Source organism: Sphaeramia orbicularis, chromosome 9 (genome assembly GCF_902148855.1).
Source record: "Sphaeramia orbicularis chromosome 9, fSphaOr1.1, whole genome shotgun sequence".
In the NCBI taxonomy this organism is placed as follows: Eukaryota; Metazoa; Chordata; class Actinopteri; order Kurtiformes; family Apogonidae; genus Sphaeramia; species Sphaeramia orbicularis.
This window is the reverse complement of record NC_043965.1, coordinates 52,454,386-52,476,907: the sequence shown is the minus strand read 5'-3', so window position 1 is coordinate 52,476,907 and position 22,522 is coordinate 52,454,386. Positions and strand designations below refer to the sequence as shown.

General features: G+C 41.4%; 1 protein-coding gene across 1 annotated transcript in view; it reads left to right on the top strand.

Annotated features, from left to right (window-relative positions):
- adamts3 (ADAM metallopeptidase with thrombospondin type 1 motif, 3) overlaps positions 1-22,259 on the top strand; it is a 414,286-nt gene extending 392,027 nt beyond the window's left edge. Inside the window, exons 20-22 of the mRNA XM_030144543.1 lie at positions 1,014-1,221; positions 17,648-17,765; positions 20,500-22,259. Of these exons, the coding sequence (XP_030000403.1) occupies positions 1,014-1,221; positions 17,648-17,765; positions 20,500-20,915 (742 nt within the window). The 3' untranslated portion in view covers positions 20,916-22,259. The remainder of the gene's footprint in view (positions 1-1,013; positions 1,222-17,647; positions 17,766-20,499) is intronic.
- Positions 22,260-22,522: the final 263 nt, after the last annotated feature.

Here is a 22,522-nt window from a genome sequence, read left to right as displayed (position 1 = left end):
TTGCGGGATTACTCACAGGTCATGTTCTCAATTCTGTTTTCCATTCATAATCTGTATCAGGATATATCAAGTCCCACAATATCAGATCCCATTGTAATGCAGATAATTCTTGGGCAGGCTCAGGAGGTAAAGCAGGATGTCCAATAACCAGTGGGTTGGTGCTTCAAATCCTGTTCCATCCCCATCATGTGTGACTCACATTGGTGTATGAATGGTGGTGGTCAGAGAGGCGTCGATTTGCAGCCACGTCTCCCCTAGTCTGCCCCACAGCAGCTGTGGCTACAGATGTAGTTTACACCACCAGTGTGTGACTGTTGAGTGGTTGAATAATGTAAAGCAGTTCAATGTAAAGCACTTTGAGTGCCTAGAAAAGCACTAGTCCATTATTATTATCAATTACTACTACTTTCAGCTGCTCCCTTTAGGGGTTGCCACAGCAAATCCACATAATCTTATTACTAATCTTGTTAATAATTGTTCTAATCATTCCGATTCCTCCTTTAATCTAAATTGCAAAGGTTCTCAAGGTTCAACTTACTATTACCTTACCTCACAATGCAGACATATTGCCGTTATTTTTGACAACCTCCCCATAAGTCAGGTTTTCAGTATGGAAGAACTACAAAGTACAGCTATATGGTATAATGGAAAAGTTATTGGAAAGTATAAAATTGTCAAATGAATACTTACCACATAGATACCTGGAAACTCTGTGTAAGTGTACTTAAGTAGGCTATGCATTTGCACTATCAACAATATAATAGACTTTTCTAAAGAAAAAAATATTCATAGTGACTTTGAAGTAAATGCTTATTCTTCAAGTGTGGCTAAATAAGCAGTATATTAATGGTGGTAGATGTGGAGAATGTCACGTTCATCCCTTTAGAAGTGTTTAGAAGTGTCTAAATTTTGCCAAATAATACAGTTGGTGCAGAGCTTTTTATTATATTGTCTTTTGTGTCTTTCCCTGCTCCTCTGTATCCTCACTAATCCTGTCATATTGACTTGTGCAGGTGGATTTCAGATGAATGGGAGCATTGTACCAAAACCTGTGGCAGTCTGGGTTTTCAGATCCGAACAGTGCGCTGTGTTCAGTTTCTTCATGATGGTACAAACCGCTCCATTCATAGCAAATACTGCAGTGGAGAGAAACCAGAAAGCCGGAGGCCCTGCAACCGGGTCCCCTGTCCTGCACAGTGGAGAACTGGAGCATGGTCAGAGGTGGGTATCCACATCATCCTTCTAAAACAAATTACAACCAACATTTCTCTGCATACACTTCATCCTATCTGATGGTCAAAGTATTTTTTAAGGATTTTAAAGTCTTTTCTCCCAATATGATAGATGGGGTTGATCATGTGTTATCTGAACATGCTGATGTACCATATGTGATGGTAGTATTTATTTCTTTTTTGTCCCAGAAGCTTAACACTGCCATTTCTAAGCTGATTGTCAATGGTAACAGTCTGTGCAATGATTTGAAAATGTGTATGAGTGGATGAAATGACCAGAGCCCACCACACCAGACTCCAACACAAATTTTACACTAAGAAAATCTTACAAATTGAACCTTTGCTTTTAACTCAAACTCATCTTTGCATGAAAAATCAGTTAGTTTTACTCTTGCCACCTGAAGGTGATGATGTCCATTTTTATGCCTGAATTGATATTGATAATTTGTATAGTCTTCATTAAAACTGTGTCCATCAAAATTGAAGGTATGTTTTGTGTAGGCTTTATATCACCAGGAAGAATTTTAACTTTGGTGACTTTTTAGTGGCACTGACTGGAACTATCAGCCTTGTATATAAAAGGCCTTTTTCCTCAAATAAAACCACTGTCAGTTGTAAACAATGTCTCCAACAGCAGCTGGAGGTAAGGCTGACACAAACAAAAGCCTTTCCCTATATACAGGCCAGGAAAAAATAATTTGGATTAACTTTTTGTATCTTAAGGCTTAACTTTCAGTTAAGCACCTGTTAGGGTCTCTTGTGTTCATTGTTTGGAAGCACCAAAGACGAGTTCAGGAGGCGTCTTTGTCACAGTTCAAAAAATTTATTTTGGTCACTGGTAATATATAATCATCAGCGCTGGTCTCTCTAGACAAGAGCTCACACAGGAACTCGAGTTGCAAAAGCCCCAAATTCCAGGTCCGGTTGACAATTATCTTCTTGGGTGACTCCACCCCGAACAATAATAATAATAATAATAATAACTAGAAGCACTCGGAGAGCGCAGACCTCCACCAAGGCTGATCAGTGGCCCCCCCCGTGGACCCCCCCACCCCCGATCACCACCAAAATTTAATCATTTCTTCCTTATCCCATTTCCAACAAACCCTGAAAATTTCATCCAAATCTGTCCATAACTTTTTGAGTTATGTTGCACACTAACAGACAGACAAACAAACAAACAAACAGACAAACAAACAAACAAACCCTGGCAAAAACATAACCTCCTTGGTGGAGGTAATAATAATAATAATAATAATAATAATAATAATAATAATAATAATAATAATAATAATAACTAGAAGCACTCGGAGAGCGCAAACCTCCGCCAAGGCTGATCAGTGGCCCCCCCGTGGGCCCCCCCACCCCCGATCACCACCAAAATTTAATCATTTCTTCCTTATCCCATTTCCAACAAACCCTGAAAATTTCATCCAAATCTGTCCATAACTTTTTGAGTTATGTTGCACACTAACAGACAGACAGACAAACAAACCCTGGCAAAAACATAACCTCCTTGGTGGAGGTAATAATAATAATACATTTTATTTATAAGTGCCTTTCAAGACACCCAAGGACACTATACAACAAGATAAAACAGACAATCCATAAAATACAAAGAAATGAACAGATAAAAGAATAACTACTATATATAGAAATGAAGATGTAAAATGGATAGTAAAACTTATGGTGGGTAGGCTGTTCTGAAAAGGTGAGTTTGAGTCTGGATTTGAATGTGGGGAGAGAATTGCTGTTACGCATGGATGGTGGGAGGGAGTTCAAGAGCTGAGGAACAGAGTGGCTGAAGGCTCAGCCTCCCATGGTGCTGAGGCAGAGAGGACACAGTGAGCTGGATGGAGGAGGAGGACCTGAGGGAACGGGCTGGAGTGGTGGTATGAAGGAGGTCTGACAGGTACTGAGGAGCAAGCTTGTGCATGGATTTAAATGTGTGCAGGAGGAGTTTGGATTTAATTCTCTGTTTGACTGGAAGCCAGTGTAGTTCATGGAGGATGGGGGTGATGTGGTGGTAGGAGGGGGTTTTGGTGATGATGCGTGCGGCAGAGTTATGGACCAGTTGCAGCTTATTAGAATTAGAATTAGAATTAGAATTGCCTTTATTGTCATTTGACAGTACAAAGTACATCAGACGAAATTGAGTTTGATGATTAGGGACATCGGGCCGCTGCTCCTACTAGAGCGCTGGCACAAACCCTTTTCTCCGAAAAAAGAATCACAGTGGAGATAATGCAAGCACATACATCACATACATAAGAAATAAGACATTATAAACACAGTACACGCAGTCACGTGATGGAACTTTTTCAATGGATTTGGTTGTGGGAGGGGGACAGGAAGAGAAGAAGAATGTTGTGAGGCAGACGGAGATGGGGGGGGGGGGTGGAGTTTAATGCTTGTATGTGGTAAGTCCTTGAAAGTCTGTTTGTGTATGAAAAATAAGAGACTCAGACTTCTGTCTTTTATCAGTTCATTCAGTCCTGAATCTTGGCCTTGGAAGGATGTTTTGACTGCAAGGGAACAGATTAGACCAGAGTGGCTCCAACTGCTTTACCGGCTCCCAGGAGAAACAGAATTAAATGGGGAAAAAATTATTTGATTTATACTTAATTTAGTTATAACTTAATTTTTGTTATAACCGGGCCTCAGCATTACTCATCACTTCAGAGCAGGTAGGTCCTGCACAGTTCGTCTTTTACCCACAGTCCCGCGATTTGCCGGAGCGCATCCACGGTCTGTCCAGCGATGTAATCCAACTTTTGTGTGAGTCCACAGCTCATGCAATCCTCCGACTGTGTCACCATCCGCTGTAAAACCTTCACGTTGTCACTAACCGCTCCGAAGTGCTCCTTAATTTCGATTGACAGCAGCGGGGTCTCTATGTGTGCTGCTGTCTTTCCAACTTTGTGATAAACCAGGGCAACTCCAAGACCAATTAGAAGGTGTCCTGTTATCAAAAATCCAATCAGGTAAATATCAATATCCTCCACCGACAGAACCGACAGCCATACTACCTCCACTTGTTCCAAGCGTCGATCGCATACTGCAAAAGTTCTGTCAGGGCAGGCGGGCTCCTCCCGATGCCTTTGTTCCTGGGTGAAAAAATTTTGTCAATTGCGCTGAGTATCCAGTTGATCAATTCCATAATTTAGTTGTTTGGGAGTACAGCAAACAGGGGATCCAAAGACAAAAACAGACGAGACGCAGAGGCAAAAGCAGGAGAAAAAAGAGGAAGGCAAGGACAGCTCAGAAACATGTCTGCTCTCAACAGAGGACAGGAATTTAAGTGGAGGGACTTTTGGGGGATACCGAATTCGAGGGAGTTACAGTAGTCAAGGCAGGAGGTTACGAGACTGTGTGTGAGAATAGAGGTGGTATGGGGGGTGAGTGAGGGGCGGAGGCAGTTGTGCAGGTGGAAATATGCAGACTGGGTGATGTTATTGATGTGGGATTTTAAAGAAAGTAAGCCATTGAGGATCACACCCAGACTCTTAACCTGAGGGGAGGGGGAGACTGAGGAGTTGTCGATGGTGAAGAAAAAGGTGTTGATTTTAAAAAGAGTGGATTTTGAGCCAGTGAGGAGCATTTCTGTTTTGTCGCTATTGAGTTTTAAGGAATTGGAGGTGAACCAGGATTTAATTTCAGAGAGGCAGGAGGTGAGGGAGCAGGGCAGGAGTGTGGAACAAGGATTGGTGGTGAGGTAGAGCTGGATGTCATCCGTGAAGCAGTGGAAATGGATGTTAAATTTTCTGAAGATATTGCTGACAGGGAGGAGGTAAATGATGAATTGAAGGGGCCCCAGGACAGAGCCCTGGGGCAGACATGAAGTAACTGGGGAGGGATCTGACCTGAAAGTTTTAAGCTGAACAAACTGATTGCTGCCTGACAGATAGCAATGAAACCAGTGGAGGGGTGTGTGGGTGATGCCAATAGATGAGAGTCTACTGACGAGGATGGGGTGTAAGATGGTGTCAAAGGCTGCACTCAGGTCGAGAAGGATCAGGATGGATAATGAACCAGAGTCAGCGGGAAGGGGGAGATCATTAGGGATTTTTAGCAGGGCTATTTCTGTGCTGTGGTGTGGGCAGAAACCGGAATGGAAGGGCTCATAGAGACTATTGGTCATTAAAAGTGTGTGGAGTTGAGTGGTGACTATTTTTTCAACAATTTTGGAAATGAAAGGTAGACCAGAATAAAAGTTTGATGTGGTTTTAGTGATTGAGTCCTTGTAGTGCCGTATGTGTGTTTTGAGCATGTCCATGTGGATAGTGAGACCAGTTTTTTTGTAGAGTTGCTCCAGCTGTCGACCTTTTGCCTTCATTTGTCAGAGTTTGGGGGTGTACCAGGGGGCATTTGAAGAGAAGGAAACAGACCGTATTTTCAGTGGGGCAAGAGAATTGAGAATGTGGGTTAGACTATTATTGTATAATGTAGCAAGTTCATCAGGAGTTTAGGGGGAGTCCAGGAGTAGAATGTTGTCGATGTTGGAGGAGAGAGTGTGTAGACTGTGGTACTTAGGAGGGCGATAAACTGTTGCGACAGCTGATGGAGTGGGGCCAGAGAGCATAAACACAGTACATTCAAAGGAGCACAAGGCAGGCACAGACACAGGTAGGACCTTCCACTTCTCGCAGTGAATTATCGCGAGACCCCCCCCCCCCCCCCCGACCATTGCCACGGGGACGGCAGATGTAAACAAAGCCTGGAGGAGTGGATTTGATTACCTGAGAGAAGTCATTGACTTGTTTCAGTATGTTTCAGTAAGACACAGGAAGTCGAACTTACGGTTGGTGAGGAGATCCTGGATTAGATGTCCCTTGCTCGTGAGTGAGCAGATGTTGAGGAGACCAAAGTTGATAGTGGTGTTGTCGTTCTTAGCGGAAGCGTTAGCTGACCTGGCTAGGCTGGCTAACGCTTGATGGATGTATCTCTTGCGGGGGAGAAGAGTGATGTCCGGGTAGTGGTGCAACACTGGAGGTGGAGGCGTGAGAAGATGACAGCGGAGCCAGAGGAGCTCAGCGGCTGTGTACTGTCAGAGACCTGACACAGGATGGTGAAATGTCAGCAGGAACAGCCAGATGATTGTGGACCAAATATAAAACTTGCAGGTCCACATAGCGGCAGCAACGACAGGTGGATCAGCAGAGCTGGGTGAAGTGATCCAGTAGGTAGGCTAGAGTTAGCCCTCTTACAAACAAAATGCAGTAAAAGCAACTGTTGCACTAGTGAGAAGAGATATGTCTCCCAAAAACATACAATTGCTACTGGGATGTGTGACGCAAAATGTCATGACTGTTGTTTTAGATGTGTATCTATTGGAATGCAAGGTTTCAACTCCCTATAGCCACAACATCTCCTTCAGCAAGCGGAACTGACCATGAATTTATCAGTAGTGACATCAATGAGTTTACTGTACTGGCCACCCCTGTACTGCCATGACTCAGGACCTAGAGCGGGTTGTCCAGTAACCAAAGGGTTGGCAGTTTGAATCCCGCTCTGTCCTAGTCAGTCTGTTGTGTCCCTGGGCAAGACACTTGACCCGCCTCGCCTCCAGTGTCACTCACACTGGTGTATGAAGGAATGTTTGGTGGTTGTCGAAGGGGCTATTCGGCACAAATTGGCAGCCACACTTCTGTCAGCCTGCCCCAGGGGAGCTGTTGCTATAAATGTAGTTTGCCACCACCAGAGTGTAAATGTGAGAGCGAATGAATAACAGATCAATAATATAAAGCGCTTAGGGTGCCTTGAAAGCACTATAGAAATGTAATCCATTATTATTATTGTTATTATTATTATTATTATTATTATTATTATTATTATTATTACTGTGAGGCGAGTTTTTTGGTAAGAAGTACATGCAGTTACTGTGAGGCAAAAGCCAGAATACAATTGATGCATGGTATTGAACATAATACGATAATTATTCTTCAATGTACATTGACAGTCATTAAAATTTTGAGGTACAAAATTTAGTATATTTGGGTAAGTGGGGAGGATCAGTTGATATATTCTGTTTTTTTTTTATCACTTAGTGTGTGTGACTGCTTGAGAAATTGATGAGTTGTCTCATGGTCACGTTTCATTGCACATCTGGGGGCCTCTTTGGAAAAGAGGACCAAATGCATTTTGAGCAATAACACAATATGAATCTGTACAATTTGAGGAGTGGTTTGGAAAGCCTTTATATAGGGTCTAAAAAGGCCACCAGTGTTTTACAGTGCATGTCAAAATGTCATGTCTGTCACATTTAAGAATGTCTGAGAGCTTTGGGGATGGTGCAGGCTGGTTTTACCCACAGTGAGGTGGCAAGATGTATGGGCTGAACACAACCCACAATCTGAAATCTGGTGGAATGGCACAACAACACAGACACTGTTGATGAAAGACCACACCCAGACCGTGAAAGAATCACCAAACCCAACCAAGATCACCATGTCTGGTTGCAGAACCTAAGGGACCGGTTTTGCCCCTCCAGTCACACAGCATGCGAGACACCTGGAAGACACACCCCAAGAGTTAGCAGCCCAATGTGCATCGCCAACTGTGTGTTGCCGCCTACAAGAAACCTACCTCTGAGGAGAGCCTTTCTGGAGTAATGTCCTCACAAGACCCCGGTGACCGACATGACTGAGATGGACCAGACAACACCTGAGGTGGACCCATCAGCGCTCGACTGGTGCTGTTCTCAGACAAGAGTAGGTTTTGTCTGGATCAACCAGATGGTTGGAAACATGGTGTAGGCATGAATTTCTTGTCACCACAGAACACCTCTCGTGGTTGTGGATGGCAAAATGACTTCTCATCACTGTATCAAGCAGATTCTGCAGCCACATGTCATCCTGTTCCTGCAGCAGCCCAAAGATCTGGTGGTATTCCGGCAGGATTAAGTTATTGTTTCGACCTTTTTTACACATTTTGTCATTATTGAAATGCCTGTGTAATTGTCTGTTACACAAAACTTAAATTTTAGGTAACAAAACAAAAAAAAAAATTGACCAATTGTTGCCTCAAAGTGTTTAATGACTGTCAGAGTAATATATTCACGAGTGTAATACTATTTTCCAACACATTGTTCTGGATCACTCACTCTATAGTGTTATTGTCAGCTTTCAGTCACTTTAGGAGTGTGTGTATCTAAATATTTCAGCCAAGCTGCCATGTTCACACTTAAAAATCCCAGATGAATAATATCAAGGGGAGTCTCATATAGTTTATGAAGTTTCCCTTGGCAAAGCAAATTTGCTCAGTGCTAAAAGACACCAGACTACCATTCTGCTGTTATGATGCTGGACAAGACAAGTTTAGAGGAAAAAAAAAAAACAAGAAAATCCCACACGAGGGAACATTAACACAGTAAAGGCCCTATCCATTAAAATATTAAGAGGGCATTTAATATAAAAAGGTTACATGTTGAGCTGTTATTAAAAGAACAAATACAATTAAGTATGGCATACATTAATACACAGGTAGGGCCCGATGGTCCTGGCACAGACCCTGCCTGTGCTTTTGTAACCACTGCACTCACTTCATCCATGGTGAAATCTGCCATGTTGAACAGAGTGTGAGGCGTGAGTGTCAGCTGTTGAAAAAGACATACAAACAGAGGGATAAACGTAAGACTTGTTTTTTCTCCCATTTTTCGTGAGCTGAACTCAAAGATCTAAGACTTTTTCTATTTACACAATATTTCTCTCAAATATTGATCACAAACCTTTCTAAATCTGTATTAGTGAGCACTTCTTTGCTGAGATAATACATCCACCAGGTGTGGCATATCAAGATATTGATTAGACAGTGTGATTATTGCACAGGTGTGTCTTAGGCTGGCCATAATAAAAGGCCACTCTAACATGTGGAGTTTTATCACACAGCACAGATGTTGCAAGTTTTGAGGGAACATGCAATTGGCATGCTGAATTGGCCAGCTATTGACAATACATTAATACGTTATGTTTGGTAACAATAACATCTATGCATACTGTATAAACACACAGAATATCACTAGCTGCCCTCATTAGCAAAGTGATGTGTAATGTCCAGAAACTGAGCAAACCTTTCCTCTCCACCCTTAAATTTTTTTGTGTGAAGACAAAATGTGAGTCATACATATTTGCTGTTATTTACCATGGATTTGCATATTGATACTCAATAAGATGAGACATACCAGTATAGTTGACAAAGTCAGACATAGCGGACATCATAGCCTTCTATTTGTTATAATAGCATTATTAACAGAAGAATAATTTGCCAAAAGATTGAAAGTCAGAATGCTTTGACTTTTCCAAGAGAGATACTAAATGGAATCAATTGAGGCCAGGAGTTTTTGGAGCCACCAGTAAACCTCAGCGATATTTAACTAGATCATTATGTTATTAGCTTTGACCCCTTAACACAGACATTTGGAAATTCGCGACATACCGTTTCCATCACAGAAGTAGACGAGGTAGTCTATATACTGTATGTCATTAGCCTCTTGGCGACGATGGACCAAAAGATTTTACCCTCCCCATCCAGCTGCGAAATTTCTCGGAACTGGTCGAGCCTCGTGGAGTTTAGCTCTTAAGGCACAAAGCTTCCCTCAGCAAGAGTCCAGAGCCCAGGTTCCCGCTTCTTCTTCTACAGTGTCAGTAAGAGTCTTGAGAGCCTGTTCAGGAGCTGTGGGCAGCATTTGTAGATCTTACAGGTAGGGCCCGATGGTCCTGGCACAGACCCTGCCTGTGCTTTTGTAACCACTGCACTCACTTCATCCATGGTGAAATCCACCATGTTGAACAGAGTGTGAGGCATGAGTGTCAGCTGTTGAAAAAGACATACAAACAGAGGGATTCCTCTGCAGGGGTCTTCGTGTGCAGCTGCCACACTGCTGTCTACATCCTCCTAGGAACATAGCAGTGTCCTGCTCCTGGGCTTTCCAAGGAGGTCCGCTGTGATTTGGAAAGGGTTGCTGAAAAAGGCTTTCCTCTGTCGGCACTTTTCCCTCTGCTTCTCCCAGATGGTCTCAACTCTCCGAAGCTGGATCAGCCTTTTCCACTTCTCTAGACTGATTGTCATTCTGGGCTGCTCTTTCCTCTTTACTTGTTCCCTGCCACTTTTTCTTATAAATCCTCTCACAGTTCTTCCATCTGCTGCTGTCTCCTGCTAAGCCCTGCAGGTGGTCTGGGCATCTTGCCTTCTTTCATGCCAAAAGTGTCGTGGTATGCCTGATACATGACTTCAACCATGGTCTTGATAAATACTTAAAAACAGCTTTTATCAAAAGACAGTGACAGTTTTAAATGCAGCTGAAATTTGACTTGACTGTTTTTTTTAGACCATTTTAGCACTTTTTGTTTTTGTTTTTTTTACATAATTTATGTTTATACTTTTTATGATTTATGATTAAAATTCTGTTTTATAATGTGCAATGACAAATTACAAGAAATAAGACAGCAACAAGAAATTACTCAATGGTGATTGATTGACATAAATAAATCATAAGCAAGTCATAAATAAACTTGCCTCAGTATTGCCTTAGGCCAATAGTACACATACGATAACTGTTAACTTTGTGTCATCGATCTTTATATGCAGTCTGTTGTATGATGTGATGAGTGAGGAGAACATGGTTTGAACTGTATTCATCATCCAAACACAGGAAAATATACACCCAGACTACATTTACTAACAAAGGCCAGCAGAGGTTTTGAGCATAATTTCAAAGATTGTAATTAAGAGCATTATGACTGGCTAACAGTTAGCGCCAAGCACAACAAGCTGTTTTTCTGGATGTGTTTACTTTTAATATGAGTAAGAGACATGGAATGATTCTGGCTTTTGCAGTCTGAACAGCTTCACCAAGGCAGCTCTTAAACACCAAGGCTTTGAGTGCCATATGTCAGTAGTGCATCTGAAAACATTTGGTGAATGATGGGTGGATTTTTAGCTGAATGAGCAGAAGAAAGGTGAGCTCAGCATCCATAATGAGTCAGATGAAACCCGGACATCCTGCACTAACAAGAGAGATGGATTTAGAAAATGTAAGTGCAGTTTGCAGAGTTAAGCATACTCCACAAAAACAGAGAAGTTTCTTCTTGTTACCTGCAGCTGCAAGAACAAAATGACGTCATCTTGTTTTGGTTTTGGTTTTCCCACAGCTTGTTCTATACACAACATACGGGCAGAACTTTCTTCCCATGCGAGAGCTATTGCATAATTGGTCAGAAATTTGAAGTAAGTGTGGTTAATACAGAAAAGTGGAGGACCTCCCATGAGCACTTGAGTTCCTCGTGAAGTATGAAATGCCCCAGCCAGAATGAATTTTGTTCTTGTCACCTAAAAAATATGAACACACTTCTCTGTTCTTGTAGACTATGTAGCAGGCTTTAAGGGAAACAATGGACAGAAATGGAACATATTATTCATGATTATGTTTTCAATCCATGCATAACCCCACCTTCTGTCACTTATGCCCCGTTTCCACTACGTGGTATCGGCTCGACTCGACTCGACTCGACTCGACTCGGCCTTTTTATCACTGTGTAAGTGGACCTGCCCTCTCGGCTCCGTCCCTAAAAATGGAACATAGTCCTTGTTAAGTCTAATTTTATGTCCACCTGTACTGGCAGATCTGATACGGAAAGTGTTTTGGGTTGTATTTGGTGCTTTCTCTGAAGGTCAGAGGTAATCTCAGGAGGCATTCAACCACATCAGACCCACAGTGGGTCCCATTAATAGACACGTGTCTGCTGCTGTTCTGTACTTTGTTTTTCCAAAAGCAAAAGTACTTCCTGTGCCTCTGACGACCCACACTTTAATTGTTGTACTTACAATCAAAGTTTATCATAATATCATCATGATTTGTCACATTTTCCTCAGGGGTTTCCTCACATTATGAGAATTTAGGAATTCACCTTGGGACGCCCTGTTAGTGTCCCATGACTCACACTTTGGGAAACCCTGCACTAGATGACATCATTTAATTAGATGTTTTCCTTTTAAGACAATGTTGCAAAAAGTAGTTACCACCAGTAGGCACACTAAGTACCTAAATGCTTCATAAATAATTATACTATATACTGGGTACTCCAGTAGGCCTATAGCCAAATGGGGCTATGAAGTGTATTATAATTTGTGGTGTTGATTGTATGTAGACAGTTTGTAAACTGTGTTTGTGATACCACTGTTGCATTCCAGTGGTTTTACTGTAGCCTTCTGTACTCTACTGTAGCTGCTAGACAAGTAATGTTCTCAGTTTCTGCAGAAATAATACAATACAAAAACAGTGTTATTCTCTCTATATAAATAAAAGTGAAATATCTTTGGAGTCTCTGGAAAAAAACACTTGAAAAGCAAGGTAGCATTCTGGAATCTCTTCAGATCTGAGTTTTCTTTTTATCAAATAATATGGCTTCTGCAAATACACTGGTAACTTTAAAATGCATCATGCCCTTATATACACATACTGTCCATCAGATTATATATTACATTAATTTAAACCAGTGCCACATCTCATGTGATAGGTAACTGGTTGATTTCATTTGTTCCACTTGAAGAGACTTTTGTAGCATTTGAAAAATCCAATTATTTAGGCATCCATCTGAGAAGAGGAGTTGATTAGATGCAGAACTTCCACATAGCTTTATGTATTCTGTAGACTGTCTGTGTAAATTTGATTCTTCTTCATTTTAAGTATTATTTGTGTATTATATTGATTAGATTTATTGTTTTTTTTTTTTTAATTTACGTTTCTACATATTTTCACGGAGACTTTCTGTTCTTAGCTCTGGTGTTCATTTTTCTATTGGGTATTTCTTGGGTATCTGTGAAACAGATTGTGTTGAAACTGGAAAAAGCAATTAAGAGCTCTCTCTGCCTGCAAGTACAATATTGTACTGCATACTCCATTTAAAGCATTCATTCATTTTCTGAACCCGCTTTATCCTCACTAGGGTCACGGGGGTCGCTTGGAGCCTATCCCAGCTACATAGGGGCGAAGGCGGGGTACACCCTGGACAAGTCGCCAGTTCATCACAGGGCTGACATATAGAGACAAACAATCACTCTCACATTCACATCTATGGGCAATTTAGATTAACCAATTAACCTATTAGTACATGTTTTTGGATTGTGGGAGGAAGCCGGAGTACCCGGAGAGAACCCACGCAGACACGGGGAGAACATGCAAACTCCACACAGAAAGGTCCCACCCCCCGTCGACTGGTGTTGGAATCGAACCCAGGACCTTCTTGCTGTGAGGCACGAGTGCTAACCACTGCACCACCGTGTCGTCCATTTAAAGCACTTAACCCATAAAGACCCAAACATCCACAACCAACCAAAACCATCATACTGATGTAAATGTCTTTATAGGTTAATGTTTTCCACAGTTATCAGCCATAGAGGCTTAGCATACTATTTTATAGACAGAATATGGGGGGAAAAAACTATTGGAAAAAAAAAACATTCATGAAAGCTGTAGTTTTAAAGTGGAACAAGGCACCATTTTACCGTTTAGGTGCTTCTTCGCGGTTTTTGGTTCTTCATTGTTTTTGTAGCATTTTTCTCTGCAGAGCTCCCCCTACAGTTTTGAAGTTATTCAGTGTCATAAAACCCACCGTTAGCCCTCCCCCTTCGACCATGTGCATGTGTTTTCAATGAAGCTGGGGAAAAAAAGGCAAAAAATAGTGATTGAATATGCTACTGGAGCAGAGCGGAATGGGAGACTTTAGCTGGACATTGAAATTTTTGACATTTGCTTTCACTTCATGGAGGAGGTTGCAGAACCCGAGCTGCTCTTAAGCTCTGCAGCTAATGTCAGCAACTTAGTGCTAGAGGCTGCAGACAAAGTCTCAGACCACCGCCTGGATGGCCAGGGGGTACGTGCAGACTGGAACCCCCTGGCCATCCAGGCGGACAGGCCACATCAACTTGCCAGTTGTGGGTGCAGGGACCGGTGGTCTGAGGCTCCATCTGCAGTCGCTAGCACTATGCTGCTAACGTTACCTGCACAGCTTACAAGCTAACCGACTGTCTGAGGCTCAGTCTGCAGCCGCTAGCACAGCGCTGCTAATGTTACCCGCACAGCTTAAGAGCTAACAGGCTAGCAAACATCAGCAGCTCCCACCTGTCACTATGTCCCAGCCTTGTTAGAGATTAGCGTACTATCATTGGGCTAAGACTTACAACAAGAACAAACATCTAGATTCTAGACCTTCACATGTACAAGAGACAAGTATCATACAACACCAGCTAAGATCGAACATTAAGGCTAAATGTTATGCCAGTTGCAATTCAGACGAAACTAATTAGACATGGGTTATATAATGAACAACATACATCTCAAAAAAACTAGATTCAACTGACAAAATTCTGTGGTAGTAAGCTAGTAATAAAAGCACGCTGCTGGGGTAGGCAAAGGGCGATCTAGTAAACTGAACAAACATATACGTACGTGACACAAACAACCATGATTACTAGTCAGTATGCTAACATTTCCGCTAGCCAACAAGCTTTCAGGCATCGTTCATAAAATAAATTCATAAACAAGTAAACAATGTTACTACCAATAGCAACATCAAGAGCACAAATCCACTGAAATAAATATACATCTGCCATTGTAAACGCCTGTGAAATGAAGGCTGGCTTGTGTTTACAGCTAGCCAGTGGTACCTGGCTGTAAACCATGATATTTCTCACAAGAGACAAGATCTTGGACCACTGAGATGAGAACAAGGCTACAGGGACAGCATTGAGAAGTTGCAAGTGACGTATTCAGTGTAGAGGTGATTGGGAAGGTGGAGTGCTTCCTTTCTCCCCCTAACAAGCCATTTAACCATCCCAGTTACTTTGAAACTGTGTAATTAAGGTAAAAATGTTGCCTAGTTCCTCTTTAATTGCTGTATGCCATTCCACTCTTCAGTCCACAGCCAAAAGCCCCTCTGTACATGTACCTAAATGCAGAGAGGTTTGCAATTTTTGGCCAGTTTCATCAAAAGACAATATTCAACAAAGATGTTTACATTGCTACTAGAAAAGTGGATGATTAAAGATGCCGAGCACATTGTTTATGATATGAAATATGGAAAAACTTTTTAAGCTACCACCATTAAGCCACCATTTCCCTTTTTTTACAACAGATCAGGATTTTTGACCATGTGAGCACAGCCTCCATATTTTTTCAACTTTTCAACCACACTTGTGGGCTTGTCCTTTGGTCATGAATTTCTACCAGTCTGAAAAGCTGTTGGTGGTGGCTGTGTCACATAAATTATGCAGACTATGTAAAAGAAACACTGTTCCATAGACTGTCCTTAAAGCCTTGGCTTGTTAACCAGAGGCAGAAGTAAAACGGGGTAAAGGTGGGGAAGAGTGCAGGGTAAAATAACAGAACTTGCTAAACCAATGACACATAACCAAAAGAGACATTCTTTACAGATATCCATCTCTGCACCATAAGACCAGCGGTTGTAAACATCAGTAGAACACTGGGTCACATTGAGGAACTGATGATTGGCTCACAGGCTAACATGAGGAGATTTTTGCAGTGGTGAAATTGCCATTGTTAGAGTTTTTCATCTTAAGATGAAAATGATAAATAAGCCATGTACAGGTGCAGCTCAAAAAATTAGAATATCATGAAAAAGTTCAATATTTTTTGTCACTCATTTCAGAAAGTGAGACCCATATATTATATAGACTCATAGAGTGAAATATTTCAAGCTTTATTTCTTGAAATTTTGATGTTTATGGCTTACAGAGAATGAAAACCCTAAATTCTGTGTCTCAGAAAATTAGAATATTACATCAAATCAATACAAAATTAATATTTTAAACAGAAATGTCAGGCTTCTGAAAAGTATGTTCATTTCAGTGTACTCAGTACTTAGTTGGGCCTCCTTTCACATGAATTACTGCATCAATATGGCGTGGCATGGAGGTGATCAGCCTGTGGTACTGCTCAGGTGGAATGGAAGACCAGGTTGGTTTGATAGTGTCCTTCAGGTCATCTGCATTGTTGGATCTGGTGTCTCTCATTTTCCTCTTGACAGTACTTCATAGATTCTTGATGGGGTTCAAGTCAGGTGAGTTTTCTGGTCCATCAGTCACAGTAACACCATGGTCATTGAACTGGCTTTTGGTACCTTTGGCAGTGTGAGCAGGAGCCAAGTCCTGCAGGAAAATGAGATTAGCATCTCCATAAAGTTTGTCAGTAGAACTTCCAACCCACCTGATTCAAATGATAGGCCTATCATCAGGTTCTGCAGAAGCCTGATAATGACCGTCAGGTGTGCTGGGAGAGGGATACATGTAAAACATGCAGGATAGTAGCCCTCGAGGACCAGGATTGGTGACCCCTGGTCTATATAATGTATGGGTTTCACTTTCTTGAAGTGAGTGACAAAAAATATTGAACTTTTTCATGATGTTCTAATTTTTTGAGCTGCACCTGTACACTCATGGCCTATTTTGTAGTGAAACAAATTTTGGTCTTTTTGTTTGTTTCTGAGGTACATTGAACAGTTATAAACATTTTATAAGTTTCAGTCTTTTACTGGTAAATAAATGATTTATGCAAAGATTTACTTTATCGTACTCATACTTGTGTGCATCCGCTTTTTCCGGGTCGCGGGGGAAACAGCTTCAGTAACGAAGCCCAAACAGCCCTCTCCCCAGCCACTTCCACCAGCTCTTCTGGGGGAATCCCGAGATGTTCCCAGGCCAGCCGAGAGATATAATCCCTCCAGCAGAGTTACTTTATGTCATTGATAAAGTTTGGCCCATAATTATACCTAAGAATCATTTGCAACACTGACCTTCTCTGCATCACATCTTTGTGCCCACAACATCAGTTGAGTCCACACAACAGACAGAAATGGCACCTGCCAGTCAAAGTGGTTTCATAATTTCATAAACTTTAGTATAATTTAAATGGTTGAGTTCACCCCATGTAGTTGTCATGAACAGAAACCAGCAATAGAGACTTTTGTACCAGGCTGTAGACATGTTTATTTCTGCTGTGAAGTTGGTTATTTTAATGGAGGCCTATGGGGAGAGACTTGGGTTTTTTTTAGCCAGGTTTTATTACTGACACTGGCTTAGTTTTTCAGCTCCATCCTGCCGTGAAAGCCTCAAGAGACAAGAGTACTCTGGTTGCAGCACATACATGTCCAGCAAGACTTTATAAACCTAAATAATGTCAAAATAATTCTCTGCCTCAAGTCTGAAACAATAGGTCAAGTAATGAGGAAAATGTTGTTTCACCCACCTGCTGATGCTTTTCCACCAGGTTAACTTGTCATAAAGCTTTTTTTTGCAGCTAAGAATGAGTGTCAAGTGTGGCTCTGTGCCCTGCTTCCACTCATATGAACTGTGTCCTCCAAAAGAGAAAATAAGTCTCTGAATGTGTTTGTGTTCTTCTACAGTGCTCTGTAACCTGTGGTGAGGGGATGGAGAGGCGTCTGGTCACTTGTCGGATTGGAGATCAGTGCAGTGGAGAAAAACCTGAAACTGTGAGACCATGCAGAACAGGCCCCTGCCATGGTAAGTCATTTATTGGAAATATGGGAAAATGCAAAGAGCAACAAGATGAAAAGAAACATAGACATCAAATCAAATCTTATTTATATAGCGTCAGCTCATAACAAAAGATGACACTTTACATTTAGAGCTGGTCAAAACCAATCTCTTGATGGTCTTGAACACCAAATTTCACCAAATGTAAATGAGGGAACAAAAAGAAATTGTTAAGATTCAACAAGATAATGCAACAAAATGAAACCAGACAGAAGATACAAAATGAGTGATCCAAAAAAAAACAAGGGGAAGGGTGAAACGCAAGTCAAGGGTCACCTCCTAACAGTATTTATTCACCACTGAGACAGTAACAAGACGAAGCCTTTCAAGAAAGTATAAACAGTGTGTTGCTTTGCAAATATATACATGAAGAACCCAAGAACTCTTTCACTTCGACCCCAGCAAAGTGTAAGAATACACTGTTTATCCACTATTGATCTCTGTGTTGCTGCAACACAATTTACTGAATGATTTTTCAAGAGTACAACACTTGAATGCATCACTAATGGTGGTTTTTACTCATTTCACTGGACATGCAGATGTGATGAAGTCAAGTAAAAGCCCTTTCTCTTCCTGGCATTGTGTCGTGCATTGATCCTGAGAAACAAAGAGAACAAGAAAAATAAATACCATTAAAATGAAGGGGAAGAGTAAATGTCACAGTGTAGAAAGAACTGTCACGTATTAAATGGAGTGGTGTACACATTAGGAGATGGAATGTCAGCAAGCTTTCTAAAGCCCCTTTTACACAGCATTATTAAATATTTCGCCTTTGTTCTGGAACGACATCTGTGTAAACAAAATGGTGGGATCATTTAGTCCCATCTTTATCATGTCTTTGTAATGCCTTGTGATCAAGGTGGAATCATGATTCCAGAACGTTATGTAAAAGGAACACCTCTCGTTCAGCAACCAAGGTGTGACGGTTTGATGATAGGTGTGACGTTCTGCACCTGAGAGAAAGCGGATGCATATAGAGGCACTGGCATGGATTCTGCGGCAGCTACCCCAGGTGCTGTGCCTTCAGCCAGGGGTGCCGCGGGTGCCTCGGCTTTATGTCAGGGGTGCTATGGGTGCCACGGCTATACGCCACTTGGTGCTGGGGTGCCGCTACATGCCAATTTCACGCAATGGGATCTGTGGCATGTAGCCTTGGCAGCTGCCCTAGAATCCATGCCAGCGTCATATTGTCCATTTGATTCTGGAACCAGGTCCGTTGTGTAAAAGTCTAGCCATTTTTGTTACTCCTTTGGCTTAGCTTTGTAAATCGGTCAATGGTGGGAAAAAGGTGAGATCACCATCTTGCCTTTTTTCCGGGATCTCTATGTAAATGTGGCTTAAGAGACAAAGATGTTTTTAAATGTATGCAATTATCCAATCCAACTTTATTTATGAAGCACTTACAACCATTGTGCATTAAGAAACAATAGAATAAAAAAAAAAAAAAAGTTAAAATATAAAACAAAGTATCAACTTTGCAAGATGGTCAAAAAGCCACAGAGAACAGGTGGGTTTTAAGAAGAAATTTAAAAACAGGCAAAGGGGAGGCCTGTCTGTAGAGGCAGGTCAATCCACAATCTTGGACCAGCAACAGCAAAGGCCCAATCTCCTCAGAGCTTACATTTTTTTCTCGGCACCACCAAGAGCATCTGATCAACGGATCTTAGAGAGCAAGTTGGTATGCACATGTGAAGGAGCTCAGAGAGGTAGAGCTCCTCGACCATGGATAAAATGGATTCTAAAAAGCGAACAGGCAGCCAATGGAGCGATGCTAAAACCGGAAAAATGTGATTGGAAATAAGCAATGGAAGACCCACGAACCCCCAAATACATTACAGTACATAACAGTAGTCCATAACAGTAGTCCAGCTGAGTGATGATAAAGGTGTGGATTACAGTCTCAAAATGATGGTTTGAATAATGTTTAAACTTAATGTTTTCTACATTATGAGTTTTCTCAGTAAAGCATAGTCACCCGTGTTTATTAATTTTTAAGCTTTTTCCCCAAAGGCATGATTTGTGCTGGATTTCTATGCATCTATGTTTTTAGGAGGCATAAACATTTAGCTTTCAGAGGTGGCTAAAGGTCACATATTGTTTACTCCAGTAGAGGCAGATATAGTTGTGGAAAAGAGACAATAGTAAAAACAAAGATACTGATTCAGCTTCTTCACAGCAGTAAAAGGAAAAAGTTTAGGCTCTGAAATGTTCTCAAAGTGTTCACTTACTATGCACTGTTATTGTTACTATTGTGCCATTTACATAATTTTCATTGTGATGAGTTTGCCTGATGTGATATTCACCAGCGATATATTATGGTATTCTTTTTGAATTGTGCATCCATTTAGGTCAAATCAGTCTTGATGTGGGGAAGGCATGTAGTGGCTAAAAACAAAAGTAATGGCTAATTCCCCTCAAATGCATTACAAGTAAAATAAAAAGGCCTCAAATTATCTATGATTGTGTTAAATGTGGGAAGTAAAAGTAAAAAGGTGAAATACCTGAAAGTCTACTTAAGCGCTTAGTTCTTAGTTTGTACTTAGTTACAACCCTCTAGGCTACCTCTACTGATGGGCTGTAATTAAAAGCAGTGCTCAATAGTCTAATGAATGTGTATATCTGACATATGTCCTTTCTTTCACTACTTCTTTGTATTGAGTGAATTCACTGAGCTCACTCTGCTTTGCTATTTAACTTTCAGATGAGCCATGTAATGGAGACAAATCCATCTTTTGCCAAATGGAGGTCCTAGCACGTTATTGCTCCATCCCAGGCTACAACAAGCTGTGCTGCGACTCCTGCAGCAAGCGCAATGGAGCTCTATCTTTGTTTTCTGAGGCAGCTGAGACCGAAGAGTATGTTCGCTTTGGATCTGCATCCCAGCTGCTGGAGACCCTGGCAGCCTCTCAGACAGCCAATGGCACTCACAGTAGTAAACGAAGATCATCCAAAGGGTTGGCCACATCAGGCAGTGCAGTGAGACACAGCACCACCCCTGCCCCACTCAAGAAAAACCCATCAAAGATCACTACAGCACTGAGGCGGGTTCCACGGCAGCTAGGTCCTCCAGAGGGCCACAGTCGGTGGCCAACAGCGTATTCAGAAGTGGAGAGATGAGTGATGCCCTTCCCCAGCAGGACTGTAATGTACAGTAGATAGTTCAGCTTCATCCTGAGTCTTGTCACACCAAAAGCACAGAGAGAAACAAAGAAAGAGAGAAAAGTGCTGGTTCACTTTGTTTTTAGCCCTAAAATTGACTTAAATATCAGAGAGAGGGAGTATTTGGACTGATACAGCCATATTGATTTGCTTTCACACTTTAGATTTAGTGAAGAACAAAAATCCTTATTAATTTCAAGTACAGGGACACATCGTACAAAGGGAATTTTCACGTGTCAGATTCAAAGACAGTGTTGGTTTGGTAGTATGGGGAGACAGTGATACTTAGATTCTGGGCCAGTAGCAATGATTAAAATAATTTGATGGACATCCCATGGCAATAGGTGTTGGTGTACTTTGTTTTCATGTTGTTTTGATGCTAACTGCTAATGCGCTTAACCCCTATCAGGCTATCACACGTTTCCACTTTTATTGCTTTTATAAATGGAATCATATTCAGTGTAATTTGACAACTAAACCAACCAAAAAACCCTTCAAATAATTATTTAGCTGATACATGTTTGGCTACAGTCATTCTGTGTGGATAGGTCTGTACATATGGATATTGCAATTTTACTCCATTCATCTTTGCAAAACAGCTCAAGCTCTAAAGGTTTTTTCAAGTCCAGCCACAAATTATCTATTGAGGTCTAGGCTTTGACTCAACACTCCAAAACATTCACCTTGTTGTCTTTAAACTATTTCTGTCTGTGTTTCACTGTATGCTTTGGATCATTGCCTTGACAGAAAACAAAATTGTAGTTCTCTTGCAGTTTGAATCAGATTGCCCTCCAGGATTTCCCTATAATTTACCCCATTCATTTTACCCCTATATTTATAAGCCTTCCGGGGTCTGCTCCCCAGAAGCATCCTCACAGCATGATCCCACCATGCTTCATGGTGGAGTAGGGTGTTTGTAGTGATGTGTAGTGGTTAGTTTTCATCAAACATAACTCATCTAGTTTGATGGGGAAATACCCCATTTTCATCTCATCAGACCTTCTTACAGTTGAGATCTCCCGCATGCTTTTGGGTGAATTCTAGTTGGGGGTCATAGGTGTCTTGATGGCCTCCCTCACAAGGCTGTTCCTTGTCAAGTCATTGTACAGATGAAAAGGTGCAGCGATATATGTTGATATCCATTGTCTGACTGACATTTTCTCTGAGCTGGTTGGAGTGTCCTTTTGTCTCCATGGTGAAATTGTAGCCAATAATATTGATCAACCTTAAATATCTATTTAAGGACCTTAAATATATATTTCACTTTGATACTAGTCTTTTATTGTAAATTCTTGTCAAAAAGTCATTTACCTTTTTATTGCTTTTATAAATTTAATCCTGGTCAAAGTAAACACAGAAAGGAGCTAATACTCTGTATAGACAGTGTCCATTACTGAACTTTCCCCACTTCCCCTGAAACACATTGTTCAGCTCACAACTACATGGTAGCACAGGCTCATACAGCAATAGATGAACATCGGCCACTGCCGCTGCTCAGTGGTATCTTATGTGTAAATGTGTAGCTGACAGTTAAAAAGGCAAATATCAGCTGATACTGATGTTCA